The sequence below is a fragment of the Acomys minous genome, assembly GCF_964271855.1.
Source record: "Acomys minous genome assembly, chromosome: 11".
In the NCBI taxonomy this organism is placed as follows: domain Eukaryota; kingdom Metazoa; phylum Chordata; class Mammalia; order Rodentia; family Muridae; genus Acomys; species Acomys minous.
In genome coordinates, this window is record NC_140492.1 from 89,138,332 (window position 1) to 89,159,513 (window position 21,182).

General features: G+C 36.0%; 1 protein-coding gene across 2 annotated transcripts in view; it reads left to right on the plus strand.

The window, feature by feature from the left end:
• The window catches only part of EDIL3 (EGF like repeats and discoidin domains 3), a 460,517-nt gene that overhangs the window by 147,682 nt on the left and 291,653 nt on the right, over nucleotides 1-21,182 (plus strand). Inside the window, exon 3 of one of the 2 annotated variants that reach the window (XM_084802295.1) lies at nucleotides 11,400-11,429. The exons of the other annotated variant lie outside the window; for it this stretch is intronic. Coding sequence (XP_084658421.1) covers nucleotides 11,400-11,429 — 30 coding nt within the window. The remainder of the gene's footprint in view (nucleotides 1-11,399; nucleotides 11,430-21,182) is intronic. 2 annotated transcript variants of the gene reach the window in all.

Below are 21,182 nucleotides of genomic sequence, written 5' to 3' on the forward strand. Positions count from 1 at the left end.
ACAATCAGTAAGCAAACAGCCAGCCCTCAGAATTGGAGAAATATTATAATATCTTCATTCAAGAAAGAAGGTTCTGTCTAGAAAATATAATAACTTGCAAGCAAACAAACAAACCAAACACCAGATAATCAAACTTCTAATCAATAAAGGAGCTAATTAAGTAAACAGACCTCTCTCAAGACAGCCAAGACAAATGGCAAATAAATGTATTTAAGCATTCAACATCTTAACTGTTGGGAAATGCAAATTAAGACTGCTTTAATAATCCAAACCACCTCAGTCAGAATGATTATCATCAGAAACCAATCAAACAAACAAGCAAATAAAGAAAATGAATACAAAACAAAGGGCCATAAATGCTGGTAAGATCCTAGGAAAGGGGGAACCATTAGTCACTGGTGCAGCCTCACGATGCAACAACAGTGAATGGAGGTTTCTAAATAAATTAAAAATAGAATTGCCTTATATACTAGCTTGTTTTCTATTGCTGTGATAAGCAAAAACAACAACAACAACAACAACAACAACAAAAAAAAACAACTTGGGAAGGAAAAGGTTTATTTGGCTTCCAAGTGACACTCTGTCGCTGAGAAGCTCCGATGCAGGAACTCAAGGCACAAACCTGAAGGCTGGGCATGAAAGAGGACTATAAGAAAAGGTTGTTATCTGCTCGGTTTCCCTGGCTTGCTCAACTATCTCTTTTATACTGTCCACGCCCACTTACCCAGGAATGGTACTGAAAAGACTATGCTAGGCTTCTCTATATCAATCAGCAGCTAAAAATAATGCCCCCCCCCATATATTTCCAAGTGTCAACATCATGGAGGCCATTCCTCCACTGAGGTTTCCTCATTCCAGATGGCAGGCGTTGACAGCCAATGTCAGCCACCATACCATATGACCTAGCTGTACTTCTAAACATATGCCTAAAAGTCTCCATATTCTATTTCACAGACAGTTGCCCATCTATGTTTATTGGTTCAGCATTCAGAATAGCAAGGAAATGGAATCAGACTTGATCTCTATCAACAATATGGACAATGAATTGTAGTTTCTAAACAATGTAATTATGTTTAGCCATATAGAAAATGAAGTTATAAATATATATATACATTCATATATATACATATATATGAATATTAACATGAAAGTGGTGTGTGTGTGTGTGTGTGTATGTGTGTGTGTGTGTGTGTGTGTGTGTGTGTGTGTGTGTGTGTGTGTATGAAAGCCATTAACCTACAAAGGTGATAAATGATGCTGAACATCAGGTAACACAACACTATATTTGTGCCATGAAAGTGGATAGGAGGCTATTTGGTTGTTAAATATAATTTATTAATATTACATCTCACTTTTATCTTCCAATCCACGCCCACTTTTGCCCTATTCCCCTCCCCTAGACCTATGACAGAAAAGAACCTCCTCCCTCACCATATAGCCAGAGCTGATCAGGTCTCATCTGGACAGCTTGCTTCCTCTTCCTCTTAGTGCCACCAGGCACCTCACCAAGGGGAAGTGACCAGATTAGGGCCATCAGAGTTCATATCAGAGGCAGTCTCTGCTCTCCCTACAACCCTGGAGAATCAGCTCTCCATTGGCTAGATCTGTACAGGGGGTCCAGCAGTTTGTGCAGGCCCCAATAGGAGGTTATTTTATGTTTTGGTCTAAGGAGGGCTGAGGAAACGTGAAAAAAGGGAAAAAACACAAAAATCAAATTTGTAGATAATATAGGTAAATCATTATAAGGTAGTACATAAAATTTTAATTTATTTTAATAAGAATTTTGTACTTATGATTGAACAATAGAATAAGAGTGAGAATATCTATTCTGGAATTATTAGTTTTACCCTATACTTCAAAATGACTTGTTCCAAGACTGTACCTGCCAAACATGACTCGGCCACTTTGTGTCTTTAGCTACAGAGACATGGGACAGGGAATATGTTATTTGTACTCCATCAGTTATTAACTTTGTTAAAAAAAAGAATATATTCCACAGAAATTTTTAAAAATACTATTTATTATTAAAAAACAGTTAAGTATATTATGCTCTAGTCATGAAAATGAGCAATTATTCATTATGCCCATACTCACTAAATATAATACAAATACTATCTGTGATATGTTTCAAAATAAAAAATGTGCCAGTACAATGATGCGTAGACCTAAGGTTCCTACTACCAAGCCTGGTGACCTGTGTTCAATTCCTGGACTCTTGGACTAAAAGAAAGGTCTCTTGAAAGTTGTCTTCTGACCTATGCATCATGTCATGCATACACATGTATTTACACACAAATGAATAAATAAAGGATAGATAAATGTTTAAAAATGTAAAAAAGAAAAGTTTTATAGTTTTGTATTCTATTATTTTAGAATCTATGATATTATAGACAGTACATATTATGAAGAATTGTATATGTTTGGATGTTTTACTGTAGTATCTTTAAATTTTTATTAGAGCTGAGTTTTTAGTTGTTAACTAAGCTTATTTGATAAATATACTTTTATATTCAAATACAAACATTAACTCACTGTCACGGTAGATTTTCTCCCAACACACTCAATTCCTAAATCCCAACCAGCATTAATATTTTATGTGCAATGATTCTGTGGTTTGCTTAAGTAGATGTTGTCACTGAGTTTTATGCCAATATTGCTTTTGGTTTTAACACATTTGCTTTATAGATTAGGTCATTTGTCTAGACTTAAGGAAATGAATTAAGGTTGAATTGAACAGTCTTCCTGACAGATACACAACCAATGAGCAAGAATATGATTTTATCAGTCCCCACTGCTTGTCAAGCCATGTACAGGATAGGATTTGGGTGCTGTCACCATTGGAAGCTCAAGCATAGTGAACAGGTAATTGGGGCCCATGGAACTTCTGATCATATTAATCATTTTAACTATATGGTAATTCACCCTTTTCATAGTCAATTTGCCAAATATTATGACTATATTGGTTCCATTGAAAAAAATGAGTAAGTATTAGAGATAATTTCAGAACTTCTCATCTGTGTTTTTCCCTTCAAATTTCTCTTTTGATTTGGCTATCAGTAATTTTAGGATAGCTTTGGCTGAGCTTCCCATCCTCATATTACCTAATAATGATGATGTAAGAGGTCCATAAATTTACCCCCTGGATTTCATTTTCTCATCTCTATAATTCCAATTATAAACACTATATGAAATTAATATGTAATCCATGCCCTTAAAATAAGGGTAAAGCCTTGCATGGAAAACAAGTCTGTAAATTATTGTGGGCTGCATTTGATTACTGTTGGCTCTAGGTGGTAGTGTGAAAGAGTAGAAGGGAAAAGCTACATATTCTTGAGACTAATTTCCACTAAGTAAGTGAAGAGGTATGATGTGAAGTTCAACCATGAAAGAGGACTCATTTTAGCTATGGAAGGAGGGGTGACTGGATAAACAAAATGTGCCTTTGCAATATTTATTTATATATTCCTTTATTGCATAAGATAACACAGCTTAACCATTTGCTCAGTAAGAAAGCATGTCTTTAATAAAAGCTGTAAGATGATGTACGCTATACAAACAGCTCAACTTTATAGCTTTCTAAGATTTGTGTTTATTTTTGTAAATAGCATATATTTTAATCAATAGCAAGTGCTAAAACCAAAGGTTTCATTTCTCCTTCTTCTATTCCTCATTTTTATGCTTACTATTATGAAGTTCGTTTTTTAAATTTTTTATTAATTTATTCATATTACATCTCAGTTGTTACCCTATCCCTTGTATCCTCCCATTCCTCCCTTCCTCCCACTTCTCCCCTACTCCCCTCCCCTCCCCTATGTCTGTGTCTGAGGGGGACCTCCTCCCCCTGTATATGCTCATAGGGTATCAAGTCTCTCCTTGGTGACCTTTATCTTTCCTCTGAGTGCCACCAGGCATCTCCATCCAAAAGACATGTTCAAATATGGGGCACCAGAGTTTGTGTGAAAGTTAGATCTCCTTCTCCACTCAACAGTGGAGAATGTCCTGTCCATCGGCTAGTCTGGGTAGGAGTTCGAGGTTTACTGCCTATTTTTTCCTTGGCTGTTGCCATAGTTTGCGGAGGACCCCAGGGCCCAGACTCACCTGTAGTTTTCCAGGACCTGCTGGATCCTTCTATTTCCTCATTCTCCCAGGCTTCTCACACCTAAAGTCTCAATAGGATGTCCTCCCCTCTTACCCACTGTCCAGGTAGGTACAGTTTTTCATGGGGTCATACAACTTGGACTAGTGTCTCGATATAAGTGAGTATATATCATTTAGCTCTTTTTGCTTCTGTGTGAACTCACTCATTATGACAATTTCTAGTTCAATCCATTTGTCCACAAATTTTGGAAATTCCTTGTTTTTAATAGCTGAGTAGTATTCCATAGTGTAGATGTACCCCAGTTTCTTTATCCATTCTTCTACTGAGGGACACGTAGGTTGTTTCCAAGTTCTGGCTATTATGAATAAGGCAGCTATGAACATGGTTGAGCATATGTCCCTGCTACAGACTGGGAAAAGATCTTCACCAACCATACATCTGACAAAGGTCTAATATCCAAAATATATAAAGAACTAGAGAAATTAAACACCACCAAACCAAATAACCCAATAGAGAAATGGGGCACAGAACTAAATAGAGAATTCTCAGCAGAGGAATATCAAATGACTGAGAAACACTTAAAGAAGTGCTCAACCTCCTTAGTCATCAGAGAAATGCAAATCAAAACGACACTGAGATTCCATCTTACACCCATCAGAATGGCTAAGATCAATAACTCAACTGACACCACATGCTGGCGAGGGTGTGGAGAAAGAGGAACACTCCTTCACTGCTGGTGGGAATGCAAACTAGTACAACCACTTTGGAAAGCTATCTGGCGCTTTCTCAGAAAAATGGGAATAGGGATTCCTCAAGACCCAGAAGATGCACTACCACACAATGGGGACATATGCTCAACCATGAAGTTCGTTTTTTACCATCCAAGATGTCAGAGCATTTATTTGTCACTTTAAGTTTCTCGTTAATCAATTTATTTTAAATCCTGATCAGAACTTCCCCTCCCTCTTCTCCTCCCAGTCCCTTCCTGTCACCTCCCTTATGTTCCACTATACTGCCCTCCCTCTCTTCTCAGAGAAGGGGAGACCTCCCATGAGTATCAACACACTTCGGCATATCAAATGGGATTCAGCGCATCTTCTTCTAATGAGGCTAGACAAAGCAGTCAAGTTAGGGAAAAGACATCCAAAGGCAGGAAACAGAGCTAGCCCCTGCTCTTGCTGTTTGATGTTCCACATGAGGACCAAGCTGTACATCTGTTACCTGCGTGTAGGGCCTAGGTCCATCCAATGGATGATCTCTGGAAGGTGGTTCAGTCTGCCAGCCTGTATGGGGCCAGATTAGTTGAGTTTGTATGTTTTCTTGTGGTATCCTTGACCTCTGACACTATTAATAATATTCTGTCATGTCTGAAACCAGGAGTCAAACATAACAATCATCTGAATGGCTTTAAGCAGCAGCTGATGAAAACAGATACACAGACCCACAGTCAAACCCAAATTTCTCAAATTGGGAAATATTATGGAAAAGGGGAAGGAAGGGTTGAAAGTGAAAAGTTTTTTTTTTTTTTTTTGGTTTTTCGAGACAGGATTTCTTTGTGTAGCTTTTCCTTTCCTAGACTCACTTTGTAGACCAGGCTGGCCTTGAACTCATAACAATCCACTTGCCTCTGCCTCCCAAGTGCTGGGACTAAAGGCATGTGCCACCATGCCCAGCTTGAAAGTGAAAAGTCTTAAATTCACTGTAGAGTGCATTAAAATAGTACAGCTTTAGTGCTGCCAAACAGAAAATGCATACTATGATTCTTAAAATTAATCTACTCAGTTAACACACAATTGTTTGAAGTGTTTTGGGTTTGCTTAACAATTGCAGATTTAATTATTCACAAAACATCAAATGGGCATTAGAATACCCTTTGTCTTTTAAATATGCTCTTTTTCTTTCTTGCTCCAAGAGATGAAATTAAATATAATTATGGAAATAATATATTTATACAGATAGATAGACATTTTATACCAAAATGCTTATTCAAGGCTTTCTTTTTCATATTCACTTCATGCTCATATTCATACTTATTAATATTGCACAGCATAGAGCTTGAGCTTTATTGAGTTAAAAATGACTGGAATAAGTGAAAATTCAGGTTTACTGTGTTTGGACAAGTACCTTTGAACTTTAGTAATGCTTTAAGAACTAGTAAAAAATTGTAGGCAAAATTTGGTTCAGTCTTCCTTTAAGTATATCTGTTTATGACAAAGACTAATAAACATATAAGATAGGGGCATACAAACTACATGCATCCATGACTAACTTTGCATATTATTATTATATTTGCATGCCTGTTTTATTATCACAAAAAAACCCAAAATGCATGTGAAAGTCTCATTGATTTGGTATGTTTTTTTCTGTACAAATACTGTCTCCACTTGGTCTCATTCTGCCCCAAATGCTCTGCATTCCTACAGTGCAGAATGGGCCTCATCCTAGGTTGTCTGAGGCTTTTTAGGAAGGTTTCTGTGTCTTTGTTACACTTTCAAACAAGCAAGAAGATGGAACCTGAAATTCTGATATGCTAAGTCCTGTTCTCATTAGGCAAACCACCAAACAACAACAACAACAACAACAAAAGAAAACAAAAACCTAAACTTTCCTTTCAATACTTCTGTTAAGTTATTCCAAAGACAACTCCCTACACAATATAATCTACATTACTTTTATGAGTGAATCTAATTATAAAATTGTTTCTTTTCTTTGTCTTAAAACACAGGCATATCACACACTTGTCATCAGCTAGGCATGAGTAAATATATATATATATATATATATATATATATATATATATATATATATATATATTCTCTGTCTGTCATGGAAGTTAAATAAAATATTTTAAAATACTAGTGCATATTATTACATTTGAAAAAGTTAGTCACATAGATAATGAAATGCTTACAAACATAATTGTTGCAAAAATTAGATGGGTTTATAGCATAGTAAACAAAATGTTACTGTCACTAACTTGATCAGTACCTATCTAAACAATGCATGACAAAATAATATGTGTCTATTTTATATTTCCTAATGGTGTTTATGTACTTGATGTCAAGTCACATTAGCTGCAGGATTGTTTGTAATACATCAACTCTCCAAATACAAAGCTCACTTAAAATCCAGAAGGATTAAAAGGACAAAAGGATATAGAAGAATTGCTGGGAACACAGAAGGAAAACAAAATCTCTCCAGGGAAGGAGTTTACGTGTTCTGAGTCAGAGATCGTTAAGAGTAATACACAGACACCTGTGTTTGATTAGTTAGCGAGCTTCACAGTTAGTACCCGAAGAAGAAACGGGAAGTATGTGTTTTGGAGAGTAGTGAGGAAGAAAAGGAATCTTCTAGAGATTGTCTCCTGCTTCTTCTAGAAATGCCCCCACTTCTTAAACATATGCACAGCTAGACTATCTTGGGGAAAAAAAATGATCCACTTCAAAATCAGAGGAGTAGGTTTAATATATTGATGCCTGTTGGCTGAGTTCTAGGATCCTGAGTTTTTATGTACTTCTGGTCTCAACTGCCTCAAATAATTTTTTATACAGCCCAGTGTACATTTTACAAGAAACAAGTAAAACTGATAAGCATTAACCTGAACAGTGTGCTGACCAAAAATACAGAACGTAGTTTTCCTCATGAGAATTTACATCCACTCTGGTTCACTGGCTCCACAGTGTAATCTAGTATACAGCGTCCTTGTTTCTGCAGTTGGCTAACTGAGTTTGGGTTTGAAGTGATCGTTTTCTTTTTAAAATAATTTATACATACATTGATAAAATTTTACATAAGCTAATTCTATCTATCTATCTATCTATCTATCTATCTATCTATCTATCGATCTATCTGAATATTCCTCCACCCATGGAGTAATTTATTTTAAAATATCAGAATGTAGCATTAATTATGGAAATTTCATAGGCAATTTTAGCTTGTAAAAGTATTGTTTATATCTGTGTTTCAAATTTGTCTAATAACTCAGGGTAAATAGATTAGTATCCAAATATAAAATAGATTACATTAGAAAATATATTTTCAGTCAGCCTTCTTTTAAAGATAACATCAATTAAGTTTTTCAGATATTTGATAGTTCATTAGGTTTCTGTAGGCTTCGCTGTCAATATATGAAGGAGAGAAAGAGAGAGAGAATGAACATGAACGATATTTTTACAGACACTTTCTCAGAAAAAATGGGAAAACTATCCTTCCAGTTGCTTCTCCCCATTTGGGACACCAGTAAACATCTCATTACACTATGTTGTTGACAAACAGTGGCAGATTTAGCCTTCTGTATCTGAGGTTTCCATCTTGGAGATTCAAGCAGTGTCAGATAGAAAATAATTTGTTTCTGCATTGAACAAATTACATATTTATTTCTGGCATTGTTTTCAAAACAGTATGGTATAACAACTATTTGCATATAGTTTGTAACACATCGGGTGCTATATTAAGTCTAGAAATCACTTGAAGCATATGAAAGTGTTGAACATCATTGTATGCAGACCTTGTGGCATTCTGTGTGAAAGTCTTGATTTTCTGGGAGCAAAACCTTGCACTGTAAAGAAAATTTTTATTTCTGTACATAGAAAACTGACTGCGGCCAACAAGAGAACAGATTTTGTTCTAGGTACCTTTAATCCAAAACCAGTGTCGTTTTTCTCCAAATTCAGTAACACAGATATCTAATGAATCTTGAATTAATAAGAACCACAATACATATTTCAAAGTGTCATTTCTTATTTTTCTTCCCGCTTGTCACTTTTTTGTAATACTTCCACTAACTGGACCCACGGCTTGTTTCCAGTTATCCAACCTCGGAGGGACTATATCCATAGTTTTCACAATGTAATATTCAAAGCAATCACTTGTGGAGTTCCTAAAGATTCAGTAGCCTGGGATAACACCCTAAATTTAAAATCCAAATGCCAGGTGGTGGTGGTGCATTCCTTTAATCCCAGCACTTGGGAAGCTGGCGAAGGTGGATCTCCACGAGTTTGAGGCCAGCTTGGACTACAGAGGGAGTTCCAAGACAGCCAAAGCTGTTATACAGAGAAACCCTGTCTCAAAAAAAAAAATCCAAATTCAATAGATGTGTAAAATGTTACACTGTTTCAATAAGTCCCCAACGAGCATTTGTTATGCTTGACAAAAAAGTTAAGTCCTGTTCTGACGTTTCTGTACTGTCTATTTTCCCAACACCACACAGATTTCAGTATATCTAAGAGTTGATTTGAGTAACAATTATCTTATCAGTTGTTTTTCTTCGGTGCCTATGTATTCAGTAACAGAACATAACAAGACTGTCTAGGGCCAGATAAATACCTTTATTAAGCATACACAGGAAAATAAGGTATAATGAATGATTACAGTTTTAGAGCTAAGCTGATATCATCTAGGATTCAAATAGACAGTTTTTAGACAAAATTTGAGGTGAGTCAGAACTTTGATAACTTCCTTTAATTTCAATTATTGGCTGCCTCGTGAAGGTATTGAGTTCACACATGCTAACGAATAGCTACAGGCATCTTTTTTCCCCCCCACTGGAATCTGCAGATATTTTCAGTGGCCCATATAAGTCAGCACTTCTACAGGCCTCTTTGACATTTTTCCTATGTACTGAGGAATTAGGAAGCTACCAACACCTTTCCTCTGTGAATGTGTTATGACATATTTTGGACATGATCAAGCAACAAACTGCTTTTTAAGTATTTATATTCCCCATGTCATGTGTTTGCTCTATCCGTTTCTTTAGGTGCCAGGGAGGCAAGCCAAAATGGAAGAGGGAGGTAGTGTAGGGACACAAAGTAAGCTTGTTTCAAGCGTGCCCTGTGGAGTTAGGACTTTAATGGAAAGAGTAGAGAATATTTCCTGGCTACACAGGATGCATTGATTAACAAACCGACTGGGGACAAAGCTACTTTATAAGCCATTCAGCTTAATAATTGTTTATTTTAAAACATCACGAATCAAGCGAAGTAGTGTTAGCTTTTGACATCTTATTCAACAGTAATATTCTGGGCAAATGGCTCTTATGCACAGGGCGGGCATGCCTCCCTCCACACAGGACGTGTGTGGGAATGCGAAGGTGAACTGGAAGACTGCGTGAGAATCTGGGAAGCTAGTCCTGCGAGTTCTGCTCTTCACTCTTATGATTACTGCGCTCCCTCCCAACACACACACACACACACACCACGGAAGGTTACTGCTTGGAAGTCTTCCTGCTCTCAGACACCCCCATATTTGAAGCAGGAATCAGCATGAGTCACACTTTAATGAGTTCTAGTGTATGTTACCACATAGTAATATTACACGGCAAATATTTCTATCCTGCTACAAATTAGGACCATTTAAAAGGATTCGAAGTAATTAGTTTGACAAGGAGCCCAGAAGTTGGCTCCAGGGTTGTGAAAGACTGAAGTAGGATTTTTTTTTCTTTCCATATTACGATCTGTTTTTATACTCTTCATGTTTATCCTTATGTGGATACAAAAATCTATAAGAAAATGACATAAGGCCATCCTTTATACTTTCATGGTTCACACCTATAATTCCTAAACTTGGGACAGAAGTTTATAAGTATTATCAGTTCAACTCTGAGTTCAAGGCCAACCTGCCCTACATAGAATTCCAGGCCAGCCTGGAATACACAGTGAGACTTCGTCTCAACAAACTAACAGAACACATCTCTATGCCCTTATCACATATGCATCCACCATTTCTGAACCTTGAAGTGTGCCTGGTCCATGTCTATAACTGAATGCATATGCTTGAGTGTTTGGGCAGAAGAAGGCATGGAGGAGTAACAAACAGGAGATTAAATATGGTTTGCCTAGAGTGCTCTTCATGTTTAGAAAACTTCAATGTGATTTGGAATCAGTGGGATTCAATAATCATGTTCTGTCACACAGAACAGAAGGTTTTGCTGTTGACAATGGCTTTCAATTGAATAGGAAATAGAAAGTAAATTATCTATATGTGATATATAGCTAATATTTTTAAAAACTGTTAAAATTACATGAATTATACTAAGTCAACTATGACAAGAAAATGGGCCTTTATAATAATGCATGTAGTAATGTGTATATTTTATTTAAGTTTCCTATCATTAATTATAAATAAAGTCCATTTGACAAAAAAATTTGTAGTATATGCCAAAATTATTAGTTACTGGATTATACTGATTATTTGGAGTATGAAACATATTACTGTTTTCTCTTTTCTCTCCCTTCCTTTTTCCCCTACCACTTCCCATTTATTCCCTTTTTCTGTCCACTCCACCTTCCTCCCTTTAACATAGCATCAGATGAAGAAGAGCCTACTTCAACAGGTAAACGTCCCATATAACAAAGACTTGTTTTCTTATTAAATTTAACGTCTTATTAATGGAAAATTGAATTGGGGATATAGCTCAGTAGCAGTCTACGTTCCTAGCTTTAGGTTCAACCTACTGTAGCATCTACCACCCCCCACAAATGATTTTTATGCCAAAGATGATGGTGCACACCTCCAATTCCATATCTTAGGAGGTCTAATACAGGAAATCATGAGTTCCAGGGATATCTGTCCTCCTCAGCAAATTTCTGGCCAGCCTAAAATGCTTATTAAGATTCTGTCTTCAAACAAACAAGTGAACATACTAATAATGTAGGCTCAAGTGTTTGAAGTATATTTTGTTCATGCTGCAACCAGAAAATTAAGGGTTTTGTTTACATTTTTATTTCATAGACAGGCTAGTTTGAATCATGTTGTCTCAGAAAATTGAACAGGAAAGATAAAATAACCTCAAATAAGGTCACAAAGAAAATCCAAGCAACATCAGTACTGAGAAATATGGAAACACAGAACATTAGAGTATTGGGAAAAATGTTTCAAAATAATGAAAGTAAAATATTTTGATTAAATTAAAAAAGATGATTAAGTAGAGGCCTTTGGAAATACAATTCTTCATGGTAATATATTATATTATCAAATATATCTATAATATTAGGCATGATATTTAAGTTTAACGATAAAAATTATGTGGTTAGTTAAGTTACCTATTTAATTTTTTTGATTGCCATAATTTTATTGTAATGATACTTCAACTAACTTTCATTTTTAAAGAACAGAGTGAGCCCTTTAGTGATTATCATAGAAAGTGCCAATGTCTGTATTGGTAGAAGGGAATATGGGCTTCTCAACATGTTTCTAGGAGGGTGAGACAGACCAAGGAGAAAAGGTAGGATTACAGAACCTAATTCAGTGGGCGAACTGCAGAGAACATTTTACAGGATTGACAATTAACCAAACAGTAGAGTAGCAGACCAGACACAAGCAGAGAAAAAAATGAAGTCCTGAAATGAAACCATTAGGGGCTCTAAAAAGGAAAGGCCTGATGACGTCAGCACTAGACATTTTGCTTCTAAGTAATGGAGAAAAGAAATCAAGACTGAAAATAAATGAAAGGAGGAAATGGTTTCCAAAGCTAAAGGGAACTCAGAGTGACTGCGTGGTGGAGATGACTGTAGCTGTGAGTTTAATCTTGATTACAAATATGATTTGACTGAAAAAAAAAATACCTCGAAGGGTAGTGAAACAGACTCCTGACTGAGGATGCTTCCCAGTGAGGTTTCACTAAAGTATGAAGACACTGAATGCTCAGCTCCAATCAGCAACCCGAGGCCTGCATGGAATGAATATGTAAAAGCATTGTTTTTAAAATTATCTGTATTACCTATAGGCCCTGCTAGCAAGCAATCAAGACACCGATAATTGTTATATTTTAAAATAGCCCTCGGGGCAGGGCAGATATCTGTCTTCTAAACTACTTCCCACAGTAGGGCAGGCATGGGATCCCTGCCTCCACCCCATGCCATCTGGTTTTAATAACTTCTCTCAAGCTACCTCCCATCCAAAATCCCAAATACTTGCTAATGTTCTTCATCTGGGCTGGATTCTCCATCCTCGCCTCTGGCCAATGGTTTCTCCTCCAGCTAACCCATGGCGGCCTTCCTCTCTTCACTTCAGGTCTCTGTTTCCTAGATGTGGGATGACCTGTTTTACCACAGAGCCTTGCTGTTATGGACAGACACTTCTCCTACCAATGAATAACTTGTTCTTCTCTTTTATATTTTTAAGTATGTAAATTATCATGGTGCAATAGTCTGGCTAAGAGGGTGATTCTGTTGAAGCTCACATATGAGGTACAGTCAATTCAGTCTATGAAAGGAACATTTTCAACTAGCACAGCCGCATGACGGCTACTCTTTTTGTTAACCTAGACAAGGATTTTTTTTTCTAGAAGAATAGAGAAAAGCTGAAAGTAACTAGGATTATGACTAAAAAAAAAGTCGATTTTTAAATGTCTTTGATAAATCACAATGACACATGAACATTATAGCATATAGTTTAGATAACAACTGTCCTAAAATATGCCAACAGAGTTTCAGATAAACCCATAATTTATGTTTAAACTTTCATATCATTAAACTGCTCTACACTCATTTGGACGAGAGAAACTCTTCCATTTTTCCCACTCCAAATGGCATTTTCTACTTGTTCTTCCACCTCTATAATTCACATGACTGAGTGGCGGATGCATGGATTGTTGAGCCTCCTCTGTCTAATTTATACCTTTATTTTGTCTTAACTTCAATGCTTTGAATTTTAGAGCTTTCTGTAAAGATGCCTTCTTATTCCCAAACCACACTTTTATTTATGTTTGAATATTAATCCTTACCAGGTCCTACACTGCCTAAGACCAGTTAAATATAATTTCTTCTGACACATCACAGTTTAATACTGTTGTCTGCCAAATGAATTGCTCAATTGCAAAATAAATTTGTCTTTGACACATAAAGATGAATAATAACCAATGGTTGACTCTATTTAGCTGATTTATTGTTTAATTTTGTTTTTGGAATATATTCTTATGACCTCTAGTGAAACTACACATGTTTTCCCTATGAATGTTGAAGTTACTTTAGCATTATCTTAGTATTATAGAGTTTATAATTTAAAAGTATATATTTTCTTATATATATGCATATATAATATGCCTTTATAGCAAGTTTATAATATACAGTTTACTATATTCTATAGAATTATGCTGTCCTGGATATCTGTAGCCTGCCTTTAAAGCTGAAACATAAATCTCTTTGCATTACTCCTTCTCTTTCTCCAAACAAACCCAGGCAATGTCCCAGTGACCCCTGTACTACTCACAGTTGTTATGTCTGCAAACTCTTTAATTTCATATATAACTCACATGATATACATATATACATATATATTCAAATGTAAACATATATATATATCTATCATCAATGTTGTTGCAGATGTCAACATTTCTTTTCTTAAGGCTGTATAATGCTCCACTGTATTTATTAATTTGTGTAATATTTCCTTCTCTACTTTTCTATGGATGGACATGAAGGTTGTTTCCATTCATTAGCTAGCATATGCTGCAGTGAACATGGTAGTGCACATATTTCTATGAAATAATGCTTATATTTTGGATATACAACCAAAAGAGAGTGTTACATCACATAGTAGTTTCATATGTATCTATTTGAGGAAATTTACTTTCCCAAAGTAATATCAAAATTCATTCTAAGAAATAATCAACAGGATTCTGTGGATCTTCCTCTTAACAACTGAAATGTCGTTTCCAAATAGATTAAAACCTATAAAAATAATACATGCAATATGGTACTTAATCTGGAGCCACCATGTATCCAGATGTTAGTTGCTTACCCCCAGAGATTCTTACTGTTCTAAGAACAAACTCTCATGGAACCAAAATGACATTTGTGTGACCTTGTCTTCCACATTATTCCTGAATATCTAAGTAAGCTTGCCTACATCCCTGGGTTGGGCAGAAGTGAGGTAGAGCTAAGGTTCATGGTTTGGGAGAACAGAGGAGCACAGGAGGAGCACAAGGAGAGAGGAAGAGGAGAGGAGGAAAGAGAAAGCAAGAGTAGCCATGCGTTAAGCAGGAACAAGAAACACATGGCAGGGAGGAGCTTGCTCTGAAGGTCAGGAGAGGAAAAGAAGCAGCCCAGGTGAAAATCATTGCAAGTATCTATGAGGAATTTTGCTGAGAAGCAGCCTAGATAAAAAATGATTAGAGCAAATGGCATGTGATTTCCAGCTGGGCGATATTAAGATAGCTTAGGGGGTTAGGTTCTTCCCAGTTCCAGTGGATAGGCAGGTTAAAAGTCTAGCAGGTGTTTTTACTGATATGGTAGCAGGTAAAATAATAACTGCTGTAATAATTGTGTGTATTAATTGTAGATCAATATCCCCTTTCTACAACACATAAAAGTCCTAAAAGTAAATTGAACCAACTGGATTCTGGACTTGTAACCTGGAAATGTTTGTTTGGCTATCACAATAAAGCTCAGACAGCAAAATAATTAAATGATATGAGTACATCAAAGAAAAGAAACCTTCACAGGAGAAAGCAATCATGGCGATGAAAAGGCAATACATGAAAGAGACATGAGACTTGTGACACATACACCTGACATAACCTGGATTTCAGAAAATGAATCACACACAATCCAGTATAAATCCCAAATGAATAGATTAAAATATAGCCAAATGAATTTCACAGACCATTCTGGTAGAATAGTGGCATAGGAAAGGAAATTAAACTTCATTGATAATGAAAATATAAATCAAAATGACAAAAAATTCTTCATTCCAGGTGTGATAGGGATGCCTTTTATCAAAAACTATAAAAGTTCTTAGGAATGCTAACTATATTACACTTTATAAAACCTACACTCTTCTCCATTTGTTTATAAGTATAACATTTCATAACTTAATTAAAACTTTGTGCATTTGATATTAGTTTAAACCAGGAATCATGACAGTGACACTGCCTGTATTCAATGGTTTAAATAATCTTCCTGTGAAACCTGTGGTGTTAACTTTTGTACTGATGCTGATCTCTTAAAAGTTTTTATATATTTTTAAATTATCAGCTTAACTATTTAGTAAGCACACCTTGTTGCGTATAGTTTACATAAAACACTGTCTTTTACTAATAATATTGTAAAGTTATGGTATTGTTCTACTAATTTCAAAATATAATAATAAAAATGTACACCTATAAAAGAGCACAATAATTAGATAATTTCCCTGTAACTTTAAAATAGTTATTAACTCTACAATATCATCACTTCTGTTTATGGGGTTTTCTTTTATTTTTTAAACTCTGTAACATTTATTTTAGGTCTGCTTTCTGTTTTCTTGTGGAGTTTAATTCTGCATGACTTACTATGCTCAATTATTCTACAACTCACATATTTTGGAAAGAAATGATATCATACGCAACTATTTCCTAATGAGCAAGAGCTGTTCTCTCATTTTGATCTTTGTACTTTATTTCCTTGGGGCCTAAAATAGAGCTCTGCTTTCATGTTCTTCTTTGTCTTGTATTCATCTTGAATTTTATGTAATTCTTTGTAGAGAAATACATATTTTCTCTCCATTCCCTGAAGAAAATTTACTAATTATTTTATCAAGAAAGGTCTTGTTCATAAATAAATTCAAAACAGGCTTAAATATTAAAACCTAATTTAAAAATACCAAAGTTATTGCTACAGTTTGTAAACCAAGAAAGAAGCAATTATTTCTAGAGTCTCAGAGAAATGAGAAAGTGAGCATTGCTTCTACAGATTTAACTTGACTTGTCTTCCAAGGCACTAACATAAAGGATCATAGAGTGAACCTTTTCATTGATAATTGTGTAATCATAATGTCAAGATACAGAAAAACAAATGCAATTTTCATCTTTGTTATATATACATAACATTTTTCATATTATTATGATAAATTTGTGTTAAAGAGGAGATATGGTATCAGTAGGGATTTGAAGAATCATGTACTCTATAGATTTGTATCTAGACAAGTTGAAGAATTAAAGCATCAAAGAACTAATAATACCTTTGTAATAGAGAGATTTGTACACACCTACATCTACATATTTATGGGCATACACAGCTGTGTCATGTATCATTATTCCCTCAAATTTTACAACTGGAACAGCAGATCAAATCTTATTATCAAGTAAAGTCTCTCAAGGTACAATGTAAATAATGGCTATTATCTTGGGTAAGCGATTGTGTCTTCAAATATATGTTTTAAAAAACTATCATGTCTTCTGACATGGTTTTAGTTGAATATTTGGTCAGATAGAGGGGAAAGTTTGTATTTGAAATTATTTATGACTTATGTATTATACATGTACATATATGCATATTTTATTTACATATATAAAATTAGTATACTTGATAGGATATATCTATATAACTTTTATAAATACTACTATATATCCCATCCCACACTTAAAACATTTTTTTTCAATTTTAAATTTATTCTTCTCTTGTACAATACATTCTGACTGTGGCTTCCCCTCCTCCACTCTTACCAGTTCAATCCCCCACGCCGCCTGCATATCCATTGCCCCTCCCTTTCCCTTCAGAAAAGAGCAGGCCTACTAGGAAGATCTACCGAACATGGCCTAACAAGATACAATATGACTAGGGACAACTCTCACATCAAGGCTGGACAGTGCAACCAAGTAGGAGGAAAGATTCCCAAAAGCAGGCAAAAGAGTCCAAGACACCCTACTGTCATTGAGACCGACAAAATGCCCAAGTTAATCAACCACAACATATGTGCTGAGGGCCTAGCACAGACCCGTGCAGGGTTCATTATTGCCATGTCAGTCTATGAGCCACTGTGAGCCCTGTTTATGTGATTCCGTGGGTCGTGTTCTTCTGGTGTCCTGGACCCATCCTGGATCCTACAATCTTTCCTCCTCTCCTTCTGCAAGGTTCAAAGATCGGCCTAATATTTGGCTGTGGATCTCTGCCTCTGCTTCTGTCAACTGCTGTGGAAATCCTCTCAGATGACAATTGGGCTAGACACCCAGGATATCACTAGGAATCATTATGTTGACTGTTGTTGTTTTGTTGTTGTTGTTGTTGTTGTTGTTGCCACTTGTGTTTGGTTCTACTCTAAGTCTCTAGATCATCCAGATTTTGGCTTCTGGCCATCAGGCCAGTCTGGGTCATGGGCTTCTCATTGGTTTGGACACTTTCATAAGATCTTTACCCCTAGTATATCTTGTAGGCAGAATTGGTTGTAGGTCAAAGGTTTTGTGGCTAGGTTGGTGTCCCAGTGCCATGACTGTAAGCCTTGTCTTGTTGCAGAAGATGGCCAGTTGACCCCCTTATATTTTATATTGCTAGGAGTTCTCATTCATATCACCCAAAGTTCTAGGAAGTTTACACTGCACTAGGTTTCCATATTGCCCTAGAAATGTCCTCCAGTTCCAATCATTTCTCCCGTACTTTTCCGTTCATTCCTCTTCTCCCCACATGATCACTCCTGTTCTCATCTCCACCTGCAAAATCTATTCTATTTCCCTAAAAAAATCACTTTCTAAAGTAGTTACTAACTTACTAATAACTCAATACGTATAGGTCTTTTTCATGGTAAAAGCATGTCACTTATTAATTAATTCTTTTGCTAGTCAAATCTGAGACTAATCTTATACCTAGTATTACTATTATTGATATAGTTATATGGGAATGATATATTTATCTTTTTTACTGTTTCTAAATATAGCATGAAAAATAGATCACAATGTATTATTAAATGTGTGTGCATGCAAGCATTAAAAAATTCTTAAGCAACTAAGACATTTAGTTGAGTCATTGAATTAAAATACATGGCTCATCGACGACATTAAAGTCTTACTTTGTCTTTTTCTCTTCACTTTTGTCTTCTGCAATATAAATACATATATTTATATGTAACATGAATAAATATCTTAAGCCCATTTCCATTGTAGTTGTGATTTATCTGACAGTAGCCATATAAATAAGAGGATGATGAAATATTATTTCTCCTTAATATGCTTTTTAATGTAGAAACTATAATTTGGGGGAGGGCTTGGGTTGTTTGAGACAGGGTTTCTCTGTGTAGCCTTGGCTCTTCAGGACTCACTTTGTAGACCAGGCCAGCATGAACTCACAGTGATCCTCCAGCCTCTGCCTCCAAAGTGCTGGGCTTAAGAGTGTGCATCACCATGCCTGGCTTACTTTTATTATTTTTTATAAAACATTTGTTTCATATTCCCAATCCTAATTATATTCCAACCCCCAATGTTCCCAAGTCCTCCTTATGCCTCATCCACTTAACTCCACGTCATTTCTTTCTCTTTTTCCTTTTTAAGGATTTATTTATTTATTACATATACACACCAGAAGAGGGCACCAGATCTTATTATAGTTGGTTATAAGCCATCATGTGTTTTCTAGGTGTTTAACTCAGGGCATCTGGAAGAACAGACAGTGCTCTTAACCATTTTAACCACTGAGCCATCTCTTTAGTCCCTCTCCTTTTATCTTTTAAACAGAAAAAAACATAAATAGACAACACATCATACATAAAAAAATATGCCGACATAAACAGATATCAGAAACCAAAATACATAAGCCCAAAACCAAGAAGGACCATTGATTAGGAATGGAACCCTATGTCCACTTCCCTGCCTCAGTATTGAGATCCCATTCAACTTTAACCTGTGATGGCCCTGTGTGTTCTTCCACATTCCTTGTGTGTGTGTGTGTGTGTGTGGTGTGTATGTGTGTGTGTGTGGTGTGTATGTGTGTGTGTGTGTATGTGTGTGTGTGTGTGTGTGTGTGTGAATTAATTTGTGCATTAGTCCTATATAGTCTAGAAAAGAAATCACTTTTCTTGGAATCATCTGTCCTACAGGTTTCTGTCTCTTCTTTCATCTAGCTCTCTAAGCCCTGACAGGAAGGATTACAAGAATATATCTAGTTCAGGACCAAGTGTTCCAAAATCTCTCCCTCTTTGCCCATTGTCCACTTTTGGTCTCTACATCAGTTCCTATCTACTGTAGGAGGGAGCCTCTCTAATGATGGCTGAGTGAAGCATTGATCTATGGTCATAACAGAGTTTCCTCAGGAGTTATTTATTTTTACTATATTCCTCTAGCAGAACAATAGTATTTGGTTTTCTTCTAGGCCCATGGCCGGTCCAGTCTCTGTTAACTTGGGCATCTGAGAAGTGCCAGACATGAGTTGTATCTCATGAAGTGGGCTTTAATTCTAATAAGAACAGTGATTGGTTATGGTAAGAGTCATGGTAGTAGATATGGTAATAGCCAACCACTATTGCGTAAATATTTATCAAAGGCAAGTCAGTGTTGTGAACCATGTTTTGCAGAAGGGTAGTGGTTTACGTCCCCTTCTGCTAGTGAGTCCAGCAAACATTGGTCTGGCTCCAGATAGTCAACAGTTCTATTCAGTGTTCAATGAGATATGTAAGTATTGACTTGTGCAACATCAGTTAGTGCAGACAAACAATGACCTTGACAATAGCTTGAGATATTTGTGAATTTGTTTTGGGGCTTTTTGACCAAATATTCGGCTAGCTATAACCCATTCCTGGCATTGGTGGTATTACCTGGAGACATAAATACATCTAATTAAGAGATTATATCCCCTTTTATTTGGTGACTCTATATGAATTTTTATATCTGTACGTGTTCTAGAATGCTTCATCAGTAGCAGGTTACCATATGGGTCCTCAAATGTCCCTTTTCCATATCCCCTTCCTTTTCCTCTATTCTTCCCTATACCCACTTAATTCTCTTTTTCCAGCTTTGCCTCTCATGATAAAAGTCTATTCTATTTCTCCTTCTTTAGGAAATCCTGTACCCCTTTAGTTCCTAACCAGGTACCAAGCAAAATTCTGTGGTTCTGCAGATTGCATCACTTCTGAAGGCTTGAAGCCATTTATAAGAGAAAAATAATAATTATCTTTTGGGGTCTAGGTTACCTAACTCAGAATGATTTTTTTATTAGCTTCATTCACGTACCTACAAATTCCATAATTTTGTTTTTTTCCTTAAGAACTGAATAATATGCTATTGTGTGAATGTAACATATTTTCATTATCCATTCATCACTTGAGGGTCATCAAGGCTGTTTATAATCTTCTCCTGTTGTAAGCATTTACAGGGGGAGGAGGTCCCCCTCAGTCACAGTCGTAG